This window comes from Lonchura striata, chromosome 1 (assembly GCF_046129695.1).
Source record: "Lonchura striata isolate bLonStr1 chromosome 1, bLonStr1.mat, whole genome shotgun sequence".
NCBI lineage: Eukaryota > Metazoa > Chordata > Aves > Passeriformes > Estrildidae > Lonchura > Lonchura striata.
Genome location: NC_134603.1, coordinates 128483774 through 128498198, shown reverse-complemented (window position 1 = coordinate 128498198; position 14425 = coordinate 128483774). Strand labels below are relative to the sequence as shown.

The 14425-nt window shown below is 34.6% G+C and overlaps 1 protein-coding gene across 7 annotated transcripts in view; it reads right to left on the bottom strand.

Annotated features, from left to right (window-relative positions):
- Positions 1 to 14425, bottom strand: part of DGKB (diacylglycerol kinase beta) — a 339840-nt gene that overhangs the window by 278430 nt on the left and 46985 nt on the right. For 6 of the 7 annotated variants that reach the window (XM_021538316.3, XM_021538315.3, XM_021538318.3 and 3 more), the window contains exon 3: positions 22 to 98. The exons of the other annotated variant lie outside the window; for it this stretch is intronic. In XM_021538316.3, coding sequence (XP_021393991.1) covers positions 22 to 98 — 77 coding nt within the window. The remainder of the gene's footprint in view (positions 1 to 21; positions 99 to 14425) is intronic. 7 annotated transcript variants of the gene reach the window in all.

Sequence of the window (14425 nt, the reverse complement as noted above, 5' to 3'; positions counted from 1 at the left end):
TTAAGAAACAAGAAAAATTACCCCTTCAGGATTATATTTTGCTAACACACCACTGCCATGGAATTCTTCTAAGACATCCTTAATTTTCTTGGTGGAATCTGGATAAAAAAAATAAAGAGAGAGAAATTAAAAATACAGAAGACTGATTTGCATAATATGAACTGTAATTAAAAAAACAACTATCAAAACTGCTAATAGCTTTTCGCAATGCACATTAGTAATTTTCTGTAGCTGTATGAGAGCTGTGGGCACAAAGAAAATGAGAACATATTTTACCTTTTTAAGTACTGTAAAAACCAGCAAGTAAACACAAAATGCTCAGGAAAAAAATAATCTTTGATCTAATCCTTAACTGTAAAATAGAGTATTTCTGTAGGTGTTTTTTTCAGGACTACTTCAAGTCATTTTACTTGTCCTTGAGTCAACCACAAAACATGGTCATTTCCACCAGCAGTACAAAATCTCCTTTGGCAGAGCTGCTAGTGAGTAGAGGAGCTGGACAATATCAAGATAAATGGTAACCTTCCAGAAAAAAAACTCTTTCAGTGGTCACATCACAGAAAACAAATGTTGCTCTCAAAGCCTCAATTTTTGCAGACCTCTCAGGTATTTGAAAAACTATCACCTTCAGTAACTTTTGTCTAACAGAACTGTGCAAATAAATCCCTGCAGTTCAGAATCAGGTAGATATAATTTTCCCTTTCTTTTAAACTTTGTGCAATTATTTCCATAAGCTGAAATTACATTAAACCCTTGAATTAAGATTCATTTAGAACTCATCAGGCACATAGCCATCTTTTCCATATTAAATACCTCAGCAATACAAGAAAAACAAATGTTAACTCATTTGTTTCTTTAAAATGTACAATGGTCAAATGTGCCACAACACCATGAACTAGTAATGAGTACCAAAGCAGTGAATAAGAGAATAGGTGAACTTTGCATCTGCAATCTTATTTCTACAACAAAACGTGGAAGTAAAGGAGAGATGCAAAGAGTGAAACAAGATCAGGGCTCTCTAGAGCAATTATTTAGGTACTTGATATTACAAACATTAGGACCTAATATGCAGTTTCTTAATTAAATCAACAAAATAAGGCATTATAATAGTTCGTAGATTTTAAGGAAATACAGCATCTTAAAAGTGACTCTAAAACATAAATTTAGCAAATTATATGACCTGAAAGCAGAAAATGTAGCAGCCAAGGATTTGAACAATAGTTATGTAAGAATTCTGTAACGGTTCATAGCAGCTATAAACAGGATACTTCACTAAAATTCAGTTTTAAGTGGTGTTGGGAGGAGGTGTTTCCCTCCCACTCGCATACACAGTTTACACAGTAATAAAAATTACTTTTCCCAACATTTTTCGTTTACCAAATTTTATTAAATAAAAACATCTGAGTCTATGTGGCCCCAATAAAATAGTTTCTTTTCATTAATTGGATGTATTTCAATGTTACTGTCAAATATAAGCAATGGAGTTTAGCAGGTCTCACAAGCAATCAATGCAAATATTTACGTGGTAAAATAATCTGTAATCTTATTACTGTGTCATTTGAATTGCAAGAAAAAAAATCACAACTTTATGTAAAAAAGAATAAATAAATAAATATGTTAAGCGACACATTTTATTATCAGCTGTAATTTACAAGCTGGTGGGTTAGACACTTATTGACCAGGACAAGAACACAAACTGACGACTGACCAAAATTTATTTTTATTTGGTCTCTATTATTTTAATATATTTTTCAGTATTCACATACATGGTTGTATATAAAAATCATTGTATCTTATGGTAATGATGGCAATAACTACAAAAGTAGCAGTGTGAGATGAGCAGATGTTTGACAGAGGTGATTGAGCCTCATCTTAAAAAAGGATTTTTCTGAACTTTGGAAGAAAGTTTAAACACAAACATCAAATAGAAAAACAGCAAGGTCTCTCTACACATCTTTTATTATCTAAATTAAAAAAATACATAAATAAAATAGAAATTGAGTGCTTTCTAGTGGTTTTAAAACAATGTCTTGAGGTTTTCTTTCAGCAATGACTATGCTTTCATTTAATATTTTGTCAGCTAGTCTATTAATCTTTAAATCAGTATTATGCTTACGCAATTACAATTAAAAGTGAAACCTATGTTCCATTACTTATTGAAATTAAATTAAATTCTTGCTTTCCAATTTTTTTTATATTTTCCTAATCAAATATCAAGAAAGAAAATATGCTCTATTGTAACAACAACATTTCACCTTTTTCATGCACGAGTTTAAAACAGTTGCATCCAAAAAGCATCGCCTTCATGTTTGAAATTACTGTCAAGAAAATAATGTAAATTCTGCTCTAGTTGTCCAGCAAAACTTTTGAAAAGATTTACACGTTCAGGTCAGGGGCTGCAATTATTTCGAATACTATTGCCAAGGCACAATCATTTTTTACAATCTTTTGTTCATAGTCATCCAATCATTTTTTTCAGTTCATGTGACAGTATCCAAGCTAGAACAGAGATCTTTCAAAATGTTCAAAATGACATATCGATATTTTAAGAAGAATGCCAACACACCATCTTCTGCCTGCATGCTCCTTAACAGTGCTGACAACCCTCAGAAAAAATTAATTCTTCTTCCTCAGCCTCAAGTAGGCAAACTAATATTGGGAACATGTTCCAGCTTTAATAAGTTGTCCTAAACTGATATGAAGAATAGGATCATTTTCTACTCTTTTTCAGGAATCACATTAAAAAAGAAACAACCAAAAAGCCAACAAAAAACTGTCCTCGAAGCTGTATGGAATAGAAACTCCAATAAAATGTTATCAATTCCACTTAAAAAACAGTTAAGTATATGCTTTTCATCAAAAAATAAGAAAAAAAGATTGAGAAAATATATACAAAGTATCTAGAATTTTTTCCCAAGATTGTTTTTTCTAAAAATAGGAAATAAATAGGAGGTTAAAACAATGGTATGGATTTCTTTACAGTTTTTCTGATCCAAATTATTTAAATAATCGCTGTAAAATGTTGGTGGAAACACAAACATCAGAACAGAACCTGTATTCTGTTTCCTAAAAGTACAGATGCTCTGCACACCTTAGCATCTTAGCACTTCAGAGCAATTTCAGTAAAGTCATAGGCACTGCTCATGTTAAAACACAAATATGGTTTTAAACACTTAGCTCTTTTTAAAATCAAGGACAATTTCTTTCTTTGTTAAGTCTCTGCATTTCAAGCTCTCCTCAAGAGTGACGGTTTCCAAATATGTGTATATATAGTATATAGCCTATCATGGCAGTGCAAAAATCCCATGTTACCTGCAAAGTTATAGCTGGCACAATACAAATTTAATGTAGTTTGAAATATGATGTTTGCTTCATGAATAATCTCTCTTTTCTTTGCTTTTACAATTTTGTTATTTTTTATTACCCACTAGGGCAGTGCTTTAGGTATTCAGTCAAAATACAAAAGACCTTCAGTTCTGTCCCCTGCCTGAATTGATTTCAGCTCTTGCTGCTCAACCCATCTTCTGTTACAATTTGCATTTAGTCAAGAGGGTGAAAGGAGAAAAAGGGAAACTCTGACCCAGGATTCAGAGTTTGCCTTGGATGAGGTGAGATGCCATTTCCTACCTCACACCCCAGTGAGTTTGGGGCAGAATAAATGGGAAAGGCATGGTGTGAAAGACTGCTAATTGAAAAGATATTACAACTAAATGGGAGAAAAGTAGCTGGATTCTACACCATGCTGCAGAAATTTTGTTTTAAATTAAGGCTCCAAAACGATAAAGATGTGACTTAGGATGAAGAATAAAGGCAAAACAATTAAAATAATGACATGGGAAATATGAAACCTGCATCTATGAAAGCAAAAGTATCAAAATGACTTGTTTTTTTCTCAACTATCTCTCAGCCCTGACAAAGGTCCTTTTTATAACTGAAGACAAATTTACATACTAAGTTCAAAACAGTTTGAGATTTAGCCCACATTAACAATTATTATTCACTTTCTAAAGTGACTCAACTTCAGATGTAGAAAATTGAGCACTCAGTTGAGACTGGAATTATGTTTACCATTTCTCCTGTAATCAGAAAACATAAAACACATGGAAAACTTGCACAGATCACACACTTTTCCTACATTTTCTTCTCATCCCTCATCCTCTTTTTTCAAAATATTTTTTTCCTTAAAAAAGACTCATAAGACAACTTACATAGAACTCACATGCTAGGTACACAGAAATACTTTTCATTTTAAAAGGAAATAAACATTAGAAAAAAATGATTTTGATTATAATTCTCAACAGAAAGTCATAACAACCTGCATATTTATTATTTATTGGACCATAACTAATTTTAACACCTACAATAACATGTAAAGTAATAACCAGTTTCTATGTCCATATGCCTTTTGTAAACTTAACACAATATGAAACACATCGTAGGTATAAAAAATATAAAAGCTTCATGGAGTTTTTCTATACATATTATTATGACTTAGAAAAGCAAAAGGTCCAACCATATGTATACAATTTTCTGCATGCCAACAAAGCCTAACTCAAACTCAAAAGCTCTTCTTGACAGATAAACCAAAGAGAAGCACGGAGAGAAATCCAGCAATCAGTTGGCATTACTATTTTTAGACAGGTTCTTATTCTATGGACTTTCTTTTGTGGATACAACAATACGGTAATGTGTGTGTATCTAAATTTACATGCACAACCTTTTTTTTCTTTTTACCTAGTTCATTTCATTCAGAGAACAGGACAATGCTTTTACTCAAGCTACTGCTGTGCTTAATCCAAAGCTTTACTGGTCTAGAAATTCCAGTATATTATAAAGACCAGGCCTGCCAACAAACCTATATGCAGCACCACTGAGTAAAAACTGTTCACCTCTTCACAAAGAGGTTGTTTCAGTAAGAGCGGCTCATGAAGCATTACTCAGGGCTGTAGCACATCTGTGCTGGTAAGAGATGCCTGATGGTTGTTACTGAACTGGCAGAAAGGAGAGACTTAGATGTCCTCTGTTGCCCATATCTAGGGCTGCAGGCTCACTGCCAAAGCTTCCATTGCAGGTCACACCTTGGTTTTGGTTCATGACTTTTAACTGGTCTTTTGATGCAAATTATAAAACAAAACAAACATTAAAAACCTTTAAACACTTGATTTTGGCTTCCTTGTAATGAGAATTTAAAACTTATTGTGGCCTTGCAAAGAGTGGCCAAGACGAGAAGGCAATCACTGTCCACTGTTCTAAAGAAGACCTCCCCAAACCTGCTGCTACCAGTGGTTTGGGTAACAGTAATCGGAAGAATTGAACTTCACCCTCCAAATTACATTCTCATTGAATTCTATGACACTTCGGAAAAATGCTTCTTAGAAACTCAGTCAGAATTGGATGATGCTTCCTAAATAAATACAGTGGCAAGTGACTTCTGCAACAGGGAATGGAGGAGGCAGAACAAGAGAGAGCAGCAGCTCCTGCTGCAGAGGAAATCCTCCTCTTGACACCCAAAACACTATCTGCCTCTTCCATCCATCCTCCCTGCTGGGACTCGGCAAGACAGATTCATTTTACCCATTGCTATGAACTAAATGACACTTAGACAAGGACTTCTTTGCGAAAAAAAAACCAATATTGACTGCATGTGCCAACACATCTTTAGTCCACATTAATAAAAAATGTCCACCAAATCCCTCTTCCCTAAGCAGACGTTCAAGTGAAAAGTATATGGCAAACAACAGGGAGCTGGGAAGGCTTAATTTTAGTCTGCTAGTGGGATGAGCTTTCAAAGGAAGAAATAAATAAAGGATGAAAACAGACTCCAGAACTTGTGCAGAACTGGAGCTAAGTCCTGAGTGTACTCAAAAACTGTTAAAGAAGAAAAAGAATGTATCACATTTTTGCATTTTAAAATTACTCCAGCTAACTTTCTCAGTGTCATTTGGACTCTCTTATTTTCTGACATTCTGAAAATTACACTTTCAACAGTCTGAAAGCCCCTCAGAGTACATCTCTGAGAGGAAGACTGAGAATATCAGGCTGCTGTGAATATTTGGGCTCTGTGGGACCAGGATCCCATGGATCCTCTGGGTCAGCAGGACAGGCCCTGACCACCAGGGTCTGTCCCATTCACCACAGCTGGCAGTGAGCAACCCCCAAGCCAGGAATTGGTCATCTCCCTGGGGTCAGGGCAAGCAAGAGTTTGTCAGCCTGTCTAAGAACACCTCACACTGAGACCAGGAAGGAGGAGAATGCTTGGAAGCTTCTCCAATCCTCAGATCCCATCATCACAATTGAGTTTGACAGCTCATACAAACCTTTTCTCATTTCCTTTTTATTTTTTGGTCATATAATCCGAAATAGGCTCCCAGCTCAAAAGTTTTTCATTTAGAATGATGATGAAACAACTGCCTATTAAATTAAGGAAAGAATACTGTTGACAACGTATTTCATTCCAAACACTAAACCTAAGCACTAACTAGTAGTGAAGAGTCAAATTAGTTTGGTTAGAAATTTAGCAGGTATTATTTCTGATTTTAAGTGGGAATAGGGAAATAGCATTATAAGTTTATTATTAAGGATATTTCTAAAGGTCTTGAAATACACATTTTAAAAAATATACTAATTGACTTGTTACTGTTTTCCCCAAAATGCCACACCTCAAATCCTGTGTTCACAACAAGAACGACATTGAGGTGCTAGAGTGTGTCCAGAGAAGGGCAACGGAGCTGGAGAAGGGTCTGTCTTAAGCCCTACAAGGAGCATCTGAGGGTACAAGGATTGTTCAGCCTGCAGGAAAGAAGGCTCAGGGGAGACCTTATCACTCTTTACAACTCCTAGAAATGAGGCTGTAGCCATGTGAGGGATGGTCTCTTCTCCCAGGCAACCAGCAACAGAACAAGAGGAAACAGCCTCAAGTTGCACCAGGGGAGGTTGAGGCTGCCTAGAAGGAAAAAAATTCTTCACTGAAATTGTGGTTAAGCATTGAAACAGGCTCCTCAGGGAAGTGGAGGACTGGTCCTCCCTACAAGTGTCCAAAAAAGTGGCATGGTACTTCCATGGGTACTACCCATATGTTTTAATGGGCACGGTGGCATTCAGTAGAAGGTTGGATTTGATGATCTTGGAGGTCTTTCCAACCCTATTGATTCTGTGATATTTGTATTTGTATACGTTGAACTCATAATCTATTTAACCTAAAGCTGAAGTTTATTTAACCCAAACTTCAATTATGGCTTCAAAAATTATCGAATAGTATATATTGCAAGACAAAATTTCAAAGCTACATCTGCTCCTTCCATTCTTCCTTACAGCACAGACAGTTCTTGAAATTATTTTTTTCCTCTTATTGAGCACAATTTTTTTCCCCATTTTGCTTTATCATGTTTTTTGTTTCCAAAGTATCAAGTTCATTTTACCCTTCCTCTTACAAAGTTTTAAATGTTTATACAGTGATGATTCTTGACATCACAAAAATCTGTGTTTCTTGTAATCATGACTCTCTATTACAGTTTCTCATGAGAGCAAAGCCTTTAAAGTCAAATACATACCTAGGTCATAAAACTGAGAATTAGCAACACAGGTACACATGAATCGGATATCTTGAACTACAAATGATGAAGGCTCTTGCACTTGCTGTGAATATGTACCAGTATAAACTGAATTGCCCTTTTTCTGTCCTAAATACTATTCCTAAGCTTTTGTTAGTGATCTCATGCTTGGTGCAGGGAGGAAAAGCAGCTAAAAAAGAGATCACTAGATCCTGTTCCCCTCAGGACTCAGAGAAAAAAGCCTTGACAATGCCATCAAAAGCTTTTCAACATTTAGTGGCAATCAAAACCATCAGAAAATCTATTAAGCAGAGTAGTACTGCCATTGGTATTTTGGCATGTACAAAATTCTCTATTGCCTGACTACATTTGTATGTAGAGACTTCACATGATGCAGACATATACACCCTGTACATACACATACAATGTTGCTGAGCCCTTGCATTTTAGTTTATATATAAATAAACACATAGACATGATATGCACAATTTGGTGAATTCAGATGAATTTTTGCAATCAGCAAGACATTACCTGATCTAATCTATTAAATATCTATAAAAATTAGTGCAAGGTGGCCATATACAATCTCGGGAAAGGAAACAGACAACCTCTCCTTTACGTTCCACACCTCTTTGGATAGCATAAGCAGATTTGACCTCTTGGGGCAAGTATTTCATATTTTTAAAAACTGTGCTCCAGTTTAGATAATAAGAAATTTCCTGAAAGTTCATGACTCAATACTCCTGGCTAAAAATATATATTTTTTTAAATCATTATTGCTTTTACAAAGTTGCTCCAATTTCTATTTCCTTTGTAGGACATTTTTAATTTTGTGTATGTTGAAAGTGTTGACACTTCAACAACAGTTCTCATTTATCACTATTTTGGCTGAAAATCTTGGCATATAAATTTTTGAACCAAGCTTTGAGTACTTACAACATTACACGTCTTGAGCCTGTGGAAACATTAGTATTACAGAAAGTTTAAAGTTAGTCACTGAAAAAGTAACAGCTTTGTTGTCCATAGGAATGGGCTGCTAGCAAACATCTGCCTACAAGCCACAGCCTCCCAACCATTGCTTAATTACAAAGGCATGGTATGATGCAGAGATTGTTTCCACTGTGGTATTTACACATGCAGCTACCTTATAAGGCTACTGAGAAAGTTTACTGCTAAATTGATGGAATTAAAATATAAAAGTCAAAGAAAAAATGCTACAGACTGATCAGTTAAAAAAAAAAAAAAGTCAGTTCTAGTTCAAGACCTAACTTCTGGGGTAATACTGTTCTCCTAATTGCTGTAACTTGAAATTTAATTAAATAAACAACTGGTAAGAGATTACAACTATGTGTTAACTGTATGCCAGGAAGTTTTTGAGTTTTCTTATTTTCATTACTACAACAAAGCAGCTCAGTATTTTATTATACTTTCACACCTTAAATATTAATATATGCTCATTTATCTTAACATTTGTCATTTTAAATCTATCCTGGGAAATCTGTTTTATGCTCATTGCTCTGAGAAACAAATGGTTCAGGTGCTACTTTAGTAAATCTTCTAGATATGGACTTTCAAATTCTGTTTCCATCTAAGCCAGATGTTTCCAAGTATGGTATAGTTAAACAGCATTTTTAGTAATTTGCCACATTTTTTTTTTTTCATCATTAAATACTTTCTTCAGATAATTAACTGCTTTATCTCACTAATTTCTTATGTGCCTTTATGGACAGTATGAACCATACCAGATAATACTTGAGATATAGAATGTACAGAAGAGAGGTATCATGCAAGAACATAGAGGAAAAGAAAGCCCTTAAGATCAGTTCACACTCCTGGAGATCTGTTTTCTACTGATATTTGCATGATGTAACTCAAATCTTTTCCCTTTCTCTACAAAAACATTAGACCTGAATTTTGTATCGGCTTTAGTACAAAGAGATTTCATCTTCTGCCTTTCCAATTTAATATCAAAGCTGGAACTGGGTAATTCTTTGTCATTCCAGGATTCTAAGAAGACAGCAAGCAAGAACAAACCTTATAATATAACACATTAACAAAGGCAGCATTAAACTCTACTACGAGGGTTATCTGTGACTTTATCAAATGACATTTTGTGTCAAGACTATCAGGGAGAGACACTCTAAGGAAGATTGCATTTTCACAGAAACTTACTTGGCAAGGTAATAACATTATTCAGATAAATAGCTCTCACAAGCAAATTTACAGAGATCTCTAATCATCCTAAACAATATCTGCTTGACTATTTAATTTAAGCAGTTTAATACACTTGGGTTACTTGTTCTCTACAGGCTTAGAAGCCAGAGCTCACTGCTCTCTTAAGCTTTATTTCTTACTCTTATCACTTCCTACAATTCCCTATTCACCTATTAAAATAAGTGAACAAGAACACATAAATTCTCAACCATCTCTGTTCAATTATTCAGAAATAGCTTCAATCCTAAAATTATCCTATAATCTGTTTTCTATGGTTTTATCCCATCAATCTGCTCTTCATTTATATTTTCTCACACTTACTTAATTTTTCTCTGAGCTTCTTCCCCAGGATAGATGGTTGCTCTTTTGTGTGCTACCACAAATTACCAGTTTTTGTGTGACGCACACAGTAATATAAAGCTTTGTATGTTTTAAAACTAGTCTGTCCTGTTCTATAGGCTACCCCCTGGCCTTTCTAAGAATCACTGTGCTTGACTTCAGGGAAATACAAAATGGATTTTCTTCAGCAAATCTGAGTCATAGGGAGTCTGAAGACACGGAAAGAAATGAGAAGTACTACACATCTAGACTGATTTTTGCCTTAAAACAATAATGATGAACCGTTGGATAAATATCCTTGGATGAATATCTGGGTAACTCTGCCTAGGCAGGGGGACTGGACTAGATAATATTCAGAGGTTCCTTCCAACCTTAACTATTCCATGATTGTGTGAATGAGCTAAGACATAATTATGAAGGCACTGTGTGAAAAGGATGGAAGCCAAGTGACTCCTACTTACTATGAAAGTTTAGTCACAGAGTGTACGTGACAGATATACATGATGATATCATAAAATAAATATACCACCCAACAGACCAATGACCCCATCAAATAAACTGTGAAAAATGCAGTTATAGGATAAAAGTATATCATTTAAGAGAAAGATGGGTAAAACAGAGGTCTATGAAATGGTAACAGTGCTTCTTGCCTGCAAGAATACCAAAAACTATGACAAGTAAGATAAAGGACTGCTTAAACAACAAAAAATCATTCACAATTCAGTTGCATTAACTTGGGGTTTATTCCTAATATTTCCAAGACAGTATGTAATTTTAAATGCATTTCTAACATTCACAAGGTTTTTTTAAATCCATCCAATAGTGATCTACAGAATTTATTTGGATATTTAACTAAAGTTTGGAACAGGAGAGGAACCAGCACCTGTGTCAAAAATTGTATGAGGTATAAAATGTACTTAAATTAAGCCAGTTTTTTTAAAGTTGTGTAAGACACATTCACTTTTTGACTGCAATATCAGCATACCCTGAGTTAGTTTTACACCTGCTTACTTGTATCATCCAACTTAGTATCTTCCTCATCTATAGAAACTTGTAGCCCTATGAAAGGTCTATTATAAAATGACATGATAGATATAGAAACAGTTCAAAGAACATAGATTGTACCAATTAATTCAATTTATTCCATGGCCTCCTTAGAGGCCAGCACCCACTATGGACAGCTGCTGTAAGTATCATACTGATGAAATCTCTACATTTCATAGAGTAATTTTGCCATTTACCTGTTATTACAGTCACAACACATTTTAGCAATTTCTGGCAAGTTTACAACTAATTTCCTCAATAAACTCTGTTTCCAAATAAAAAATGTGTTCTCCATCTTTGAGTGGGTCCTTCCTTAAATTGTTCCTGCCACAAATCCTGACAACAGTCAACAACATTCACAGCAAACATTTACCTTGTCAATCCATAATTTTATCTCACATTTTAGAGGGAAAAAATAGAAATAACATAAACAAATCCATTTAGTAAAGTATCTTTTCTGTCACCTATGCCTCAAACTACAAAGATATGCCCCTAAACTAAACTCAGTATATATTTAAAAGAAGAAGAAGAAGATAAATAAAATACAACATTAAATACTCTAACCTAGTAGCAAAACACCAGTAACATGACACTGGTATTCATCAACTTAATGTTGCCACAGATAAAAGACAACATCATAGTAATGAGCTATCAACATTCCCAAGCTCCAGAATTCAAATTCATTTCCTAATCCATCCAGTTCTACCTCAGCATGATCACACTGGACATGTTGTTTTGTTTTTTTAATTTTATATTGTTCAGTTAGGCAGATTAACAATGATACTCTCCAGAGCATGTAAGACACAGACAATTAGAGCAAAAGTAAGCAGAAAAGATATGAGAAGAAGGATGAGTTAATAATGAAAAAGGATTAAAGGAACAAGAGAAAACAATAAAAAATAGGGAGAAAACAGGAAGAGGCAGATAAACCTTCAAAAATAGCAAGACAGAAGAAGAAAGAAAAGTTCAATCTTCTCATCTTCTTCCCTTATTTCATATCTTTCTTCTTCTGCTCCTTCACACATTTTTTAAATTAATTGTAATCACTGTATCTTAAACAGAAAAAATCTAAAAGTATGATATCATCATTTTCTGAGTTTCCAGAGACCTTAAATTTCCCATGATCTAAAGAACGATTTCCATTTTAGAATAAGTATATTCCATCTAATACTCTTTACATGAGGGAAAAAAACCCTAAAACACCAGAAGTTAATATTAAAACATTCAGTAATAGGAAATTACAGATATAAACAGAACTTAACTTTTCCCAAACTTTTGTATTCATCATCAACTCGCAGTTGAACATTCTGAATGTTCCATATGCCATAATTACAAGTATTTAAATGTAGAAATACATTAATAAAATAGGAGTTTTTTGAGGAAAAGAAGAAGAGGCAAGGATATGATTGGAAATAAATTCATCTAAATACCTGGGGAACAGAGTAGCTGTGAGAGAGCTTCATTCCAACTCCAACAGAGTTACATTTCAAGTAAATGGAAGAGTAAACCATCAGTGAACTTTCTGACTCACCTGCTTGTGGAGATCAGGCTTAACAGACATTGTTTTAGTTGAGGAAAAAATGAGAAAAAGGAAAGTTGGTTGATACAGTGAAAGACTCTGAAATTGCAAAGGAAAACAAAACTTCACTTCAGAACTTTGTCAAAGGATGGTACAGGAAACAATTTAGACTTCTTCTTTGCTTTTGAAGATGGGTTTTCCCTTTGCTCTTTTATTCATGTTCCAGAATTAGACAAAGGAAATAATTGAATAACTATGTTGTAAAAATACTGTTCTAAAACACTGTAACCCAAGGAATCTGTTCTTGTTAAGAAGACATTGGATGTTCAGGAGCTTGCCAGGCATGTAGCAAGTGAAATAAACAGTAGACAAGAAATTATGAACATTTTTAAGACATTTCATTTAAGGAAAGATAAACTCTAATGTCCATAGGGAATATGGCTTTTCTTAAGCAATGGTACAACACTTTATTGGAGCCTATTATGTGTTTTAAATACCACTGTATAGACAAACATAGAACAACTATAAAACCAGAATTACCACTGTATAGACAAACATAGAACAACTATAAAACCAGAATTCAATGAATGCTCTTTAGCAGCTAACAGGCTTCCCTAACAAACACAATTAGCAATTAATATAGGAGATGCAATTTTTACTTGGTGTTAGGGATGATCTAAGCTGGCCTCTCCCACTCCTTCTGCAGCCCCATATATTCTTTATTCTCTTACAAAGTAAATTTTCTTACAAGGCAATTTTTTAATCTTGGATGTGGTACGTAATTAGACATGTAAGAAAGCTGTCACGACATTTATGCTCAAGCTTTTCACAGAGAAAAGACCTGGTTTTGTTCTAATGCTTTCCAAACAGTGTGTACCATCAGTAAAATAAAGCTTATCTCAGAATGTGCACTAAAAAAAACCTCAGAAAATAAATGGCTTACTAAATTTCAATACGTATGAGATCATGGCTTCAAGATAAGTTATAAAATAAAGACCCAGTCTCCTGCAAGTAGTGACACACAATCCTCTGCCCTGTTAAGAAATATGCTAGACCCTTGTGAGAATATCTCAATCTTAGTGTCACCCACAAAGAGTAAAGAAGAGGTTATACTCAGGGAAGTCATCTAAAATAATCTGCTATTTATCCCCCCTTTCTAAATCTGAAAAAAACCCAACACTCAAGATACAGATATGAATACAAATAAAATGGCTATCATAGGAATAACTTGTTTTAGACAACAGAGTAAATATTGTTGAGATTGTCTTCAGAGATGCGATTGCACAAACCAAAATTTCAAGGCAGTACAGAAATTTTAGTAAATTTTACATTTAATATAAAGCTTTTTTCCCCAACAAAATAATACATTTTTGCTGAAATTTCCTCTGTTGAAAAGAAGAAGAAATGCTTCAGAAGATAACATATTCAAAAAAACCTGATATTAATAGTCACAGAATCTGAGAGTCTGAGAGTCACAGAATCTGAGAATCACCTGTTTTGGAAGGGACTTTAAAGATCCTCTAGTTATCCCCCCTGCTGTGGGTAAGGGATACTTTTAACCGGACCAGGTTGCTCAGAGCTCCATTCAACCTGTTCTTGAACATTTTCTTGGATGAGGCCTCCACAACTTCTCTGGGCAACTTGTTCCAGTGTCGCACCACCCCCACAGTAAAGCATTTCATTCTAATATCTAATCCAAACCTTCTCTCTTTCAGTTTGATGTCATTCCCCTTGTCCTGTCACTACATACACTTGCAAA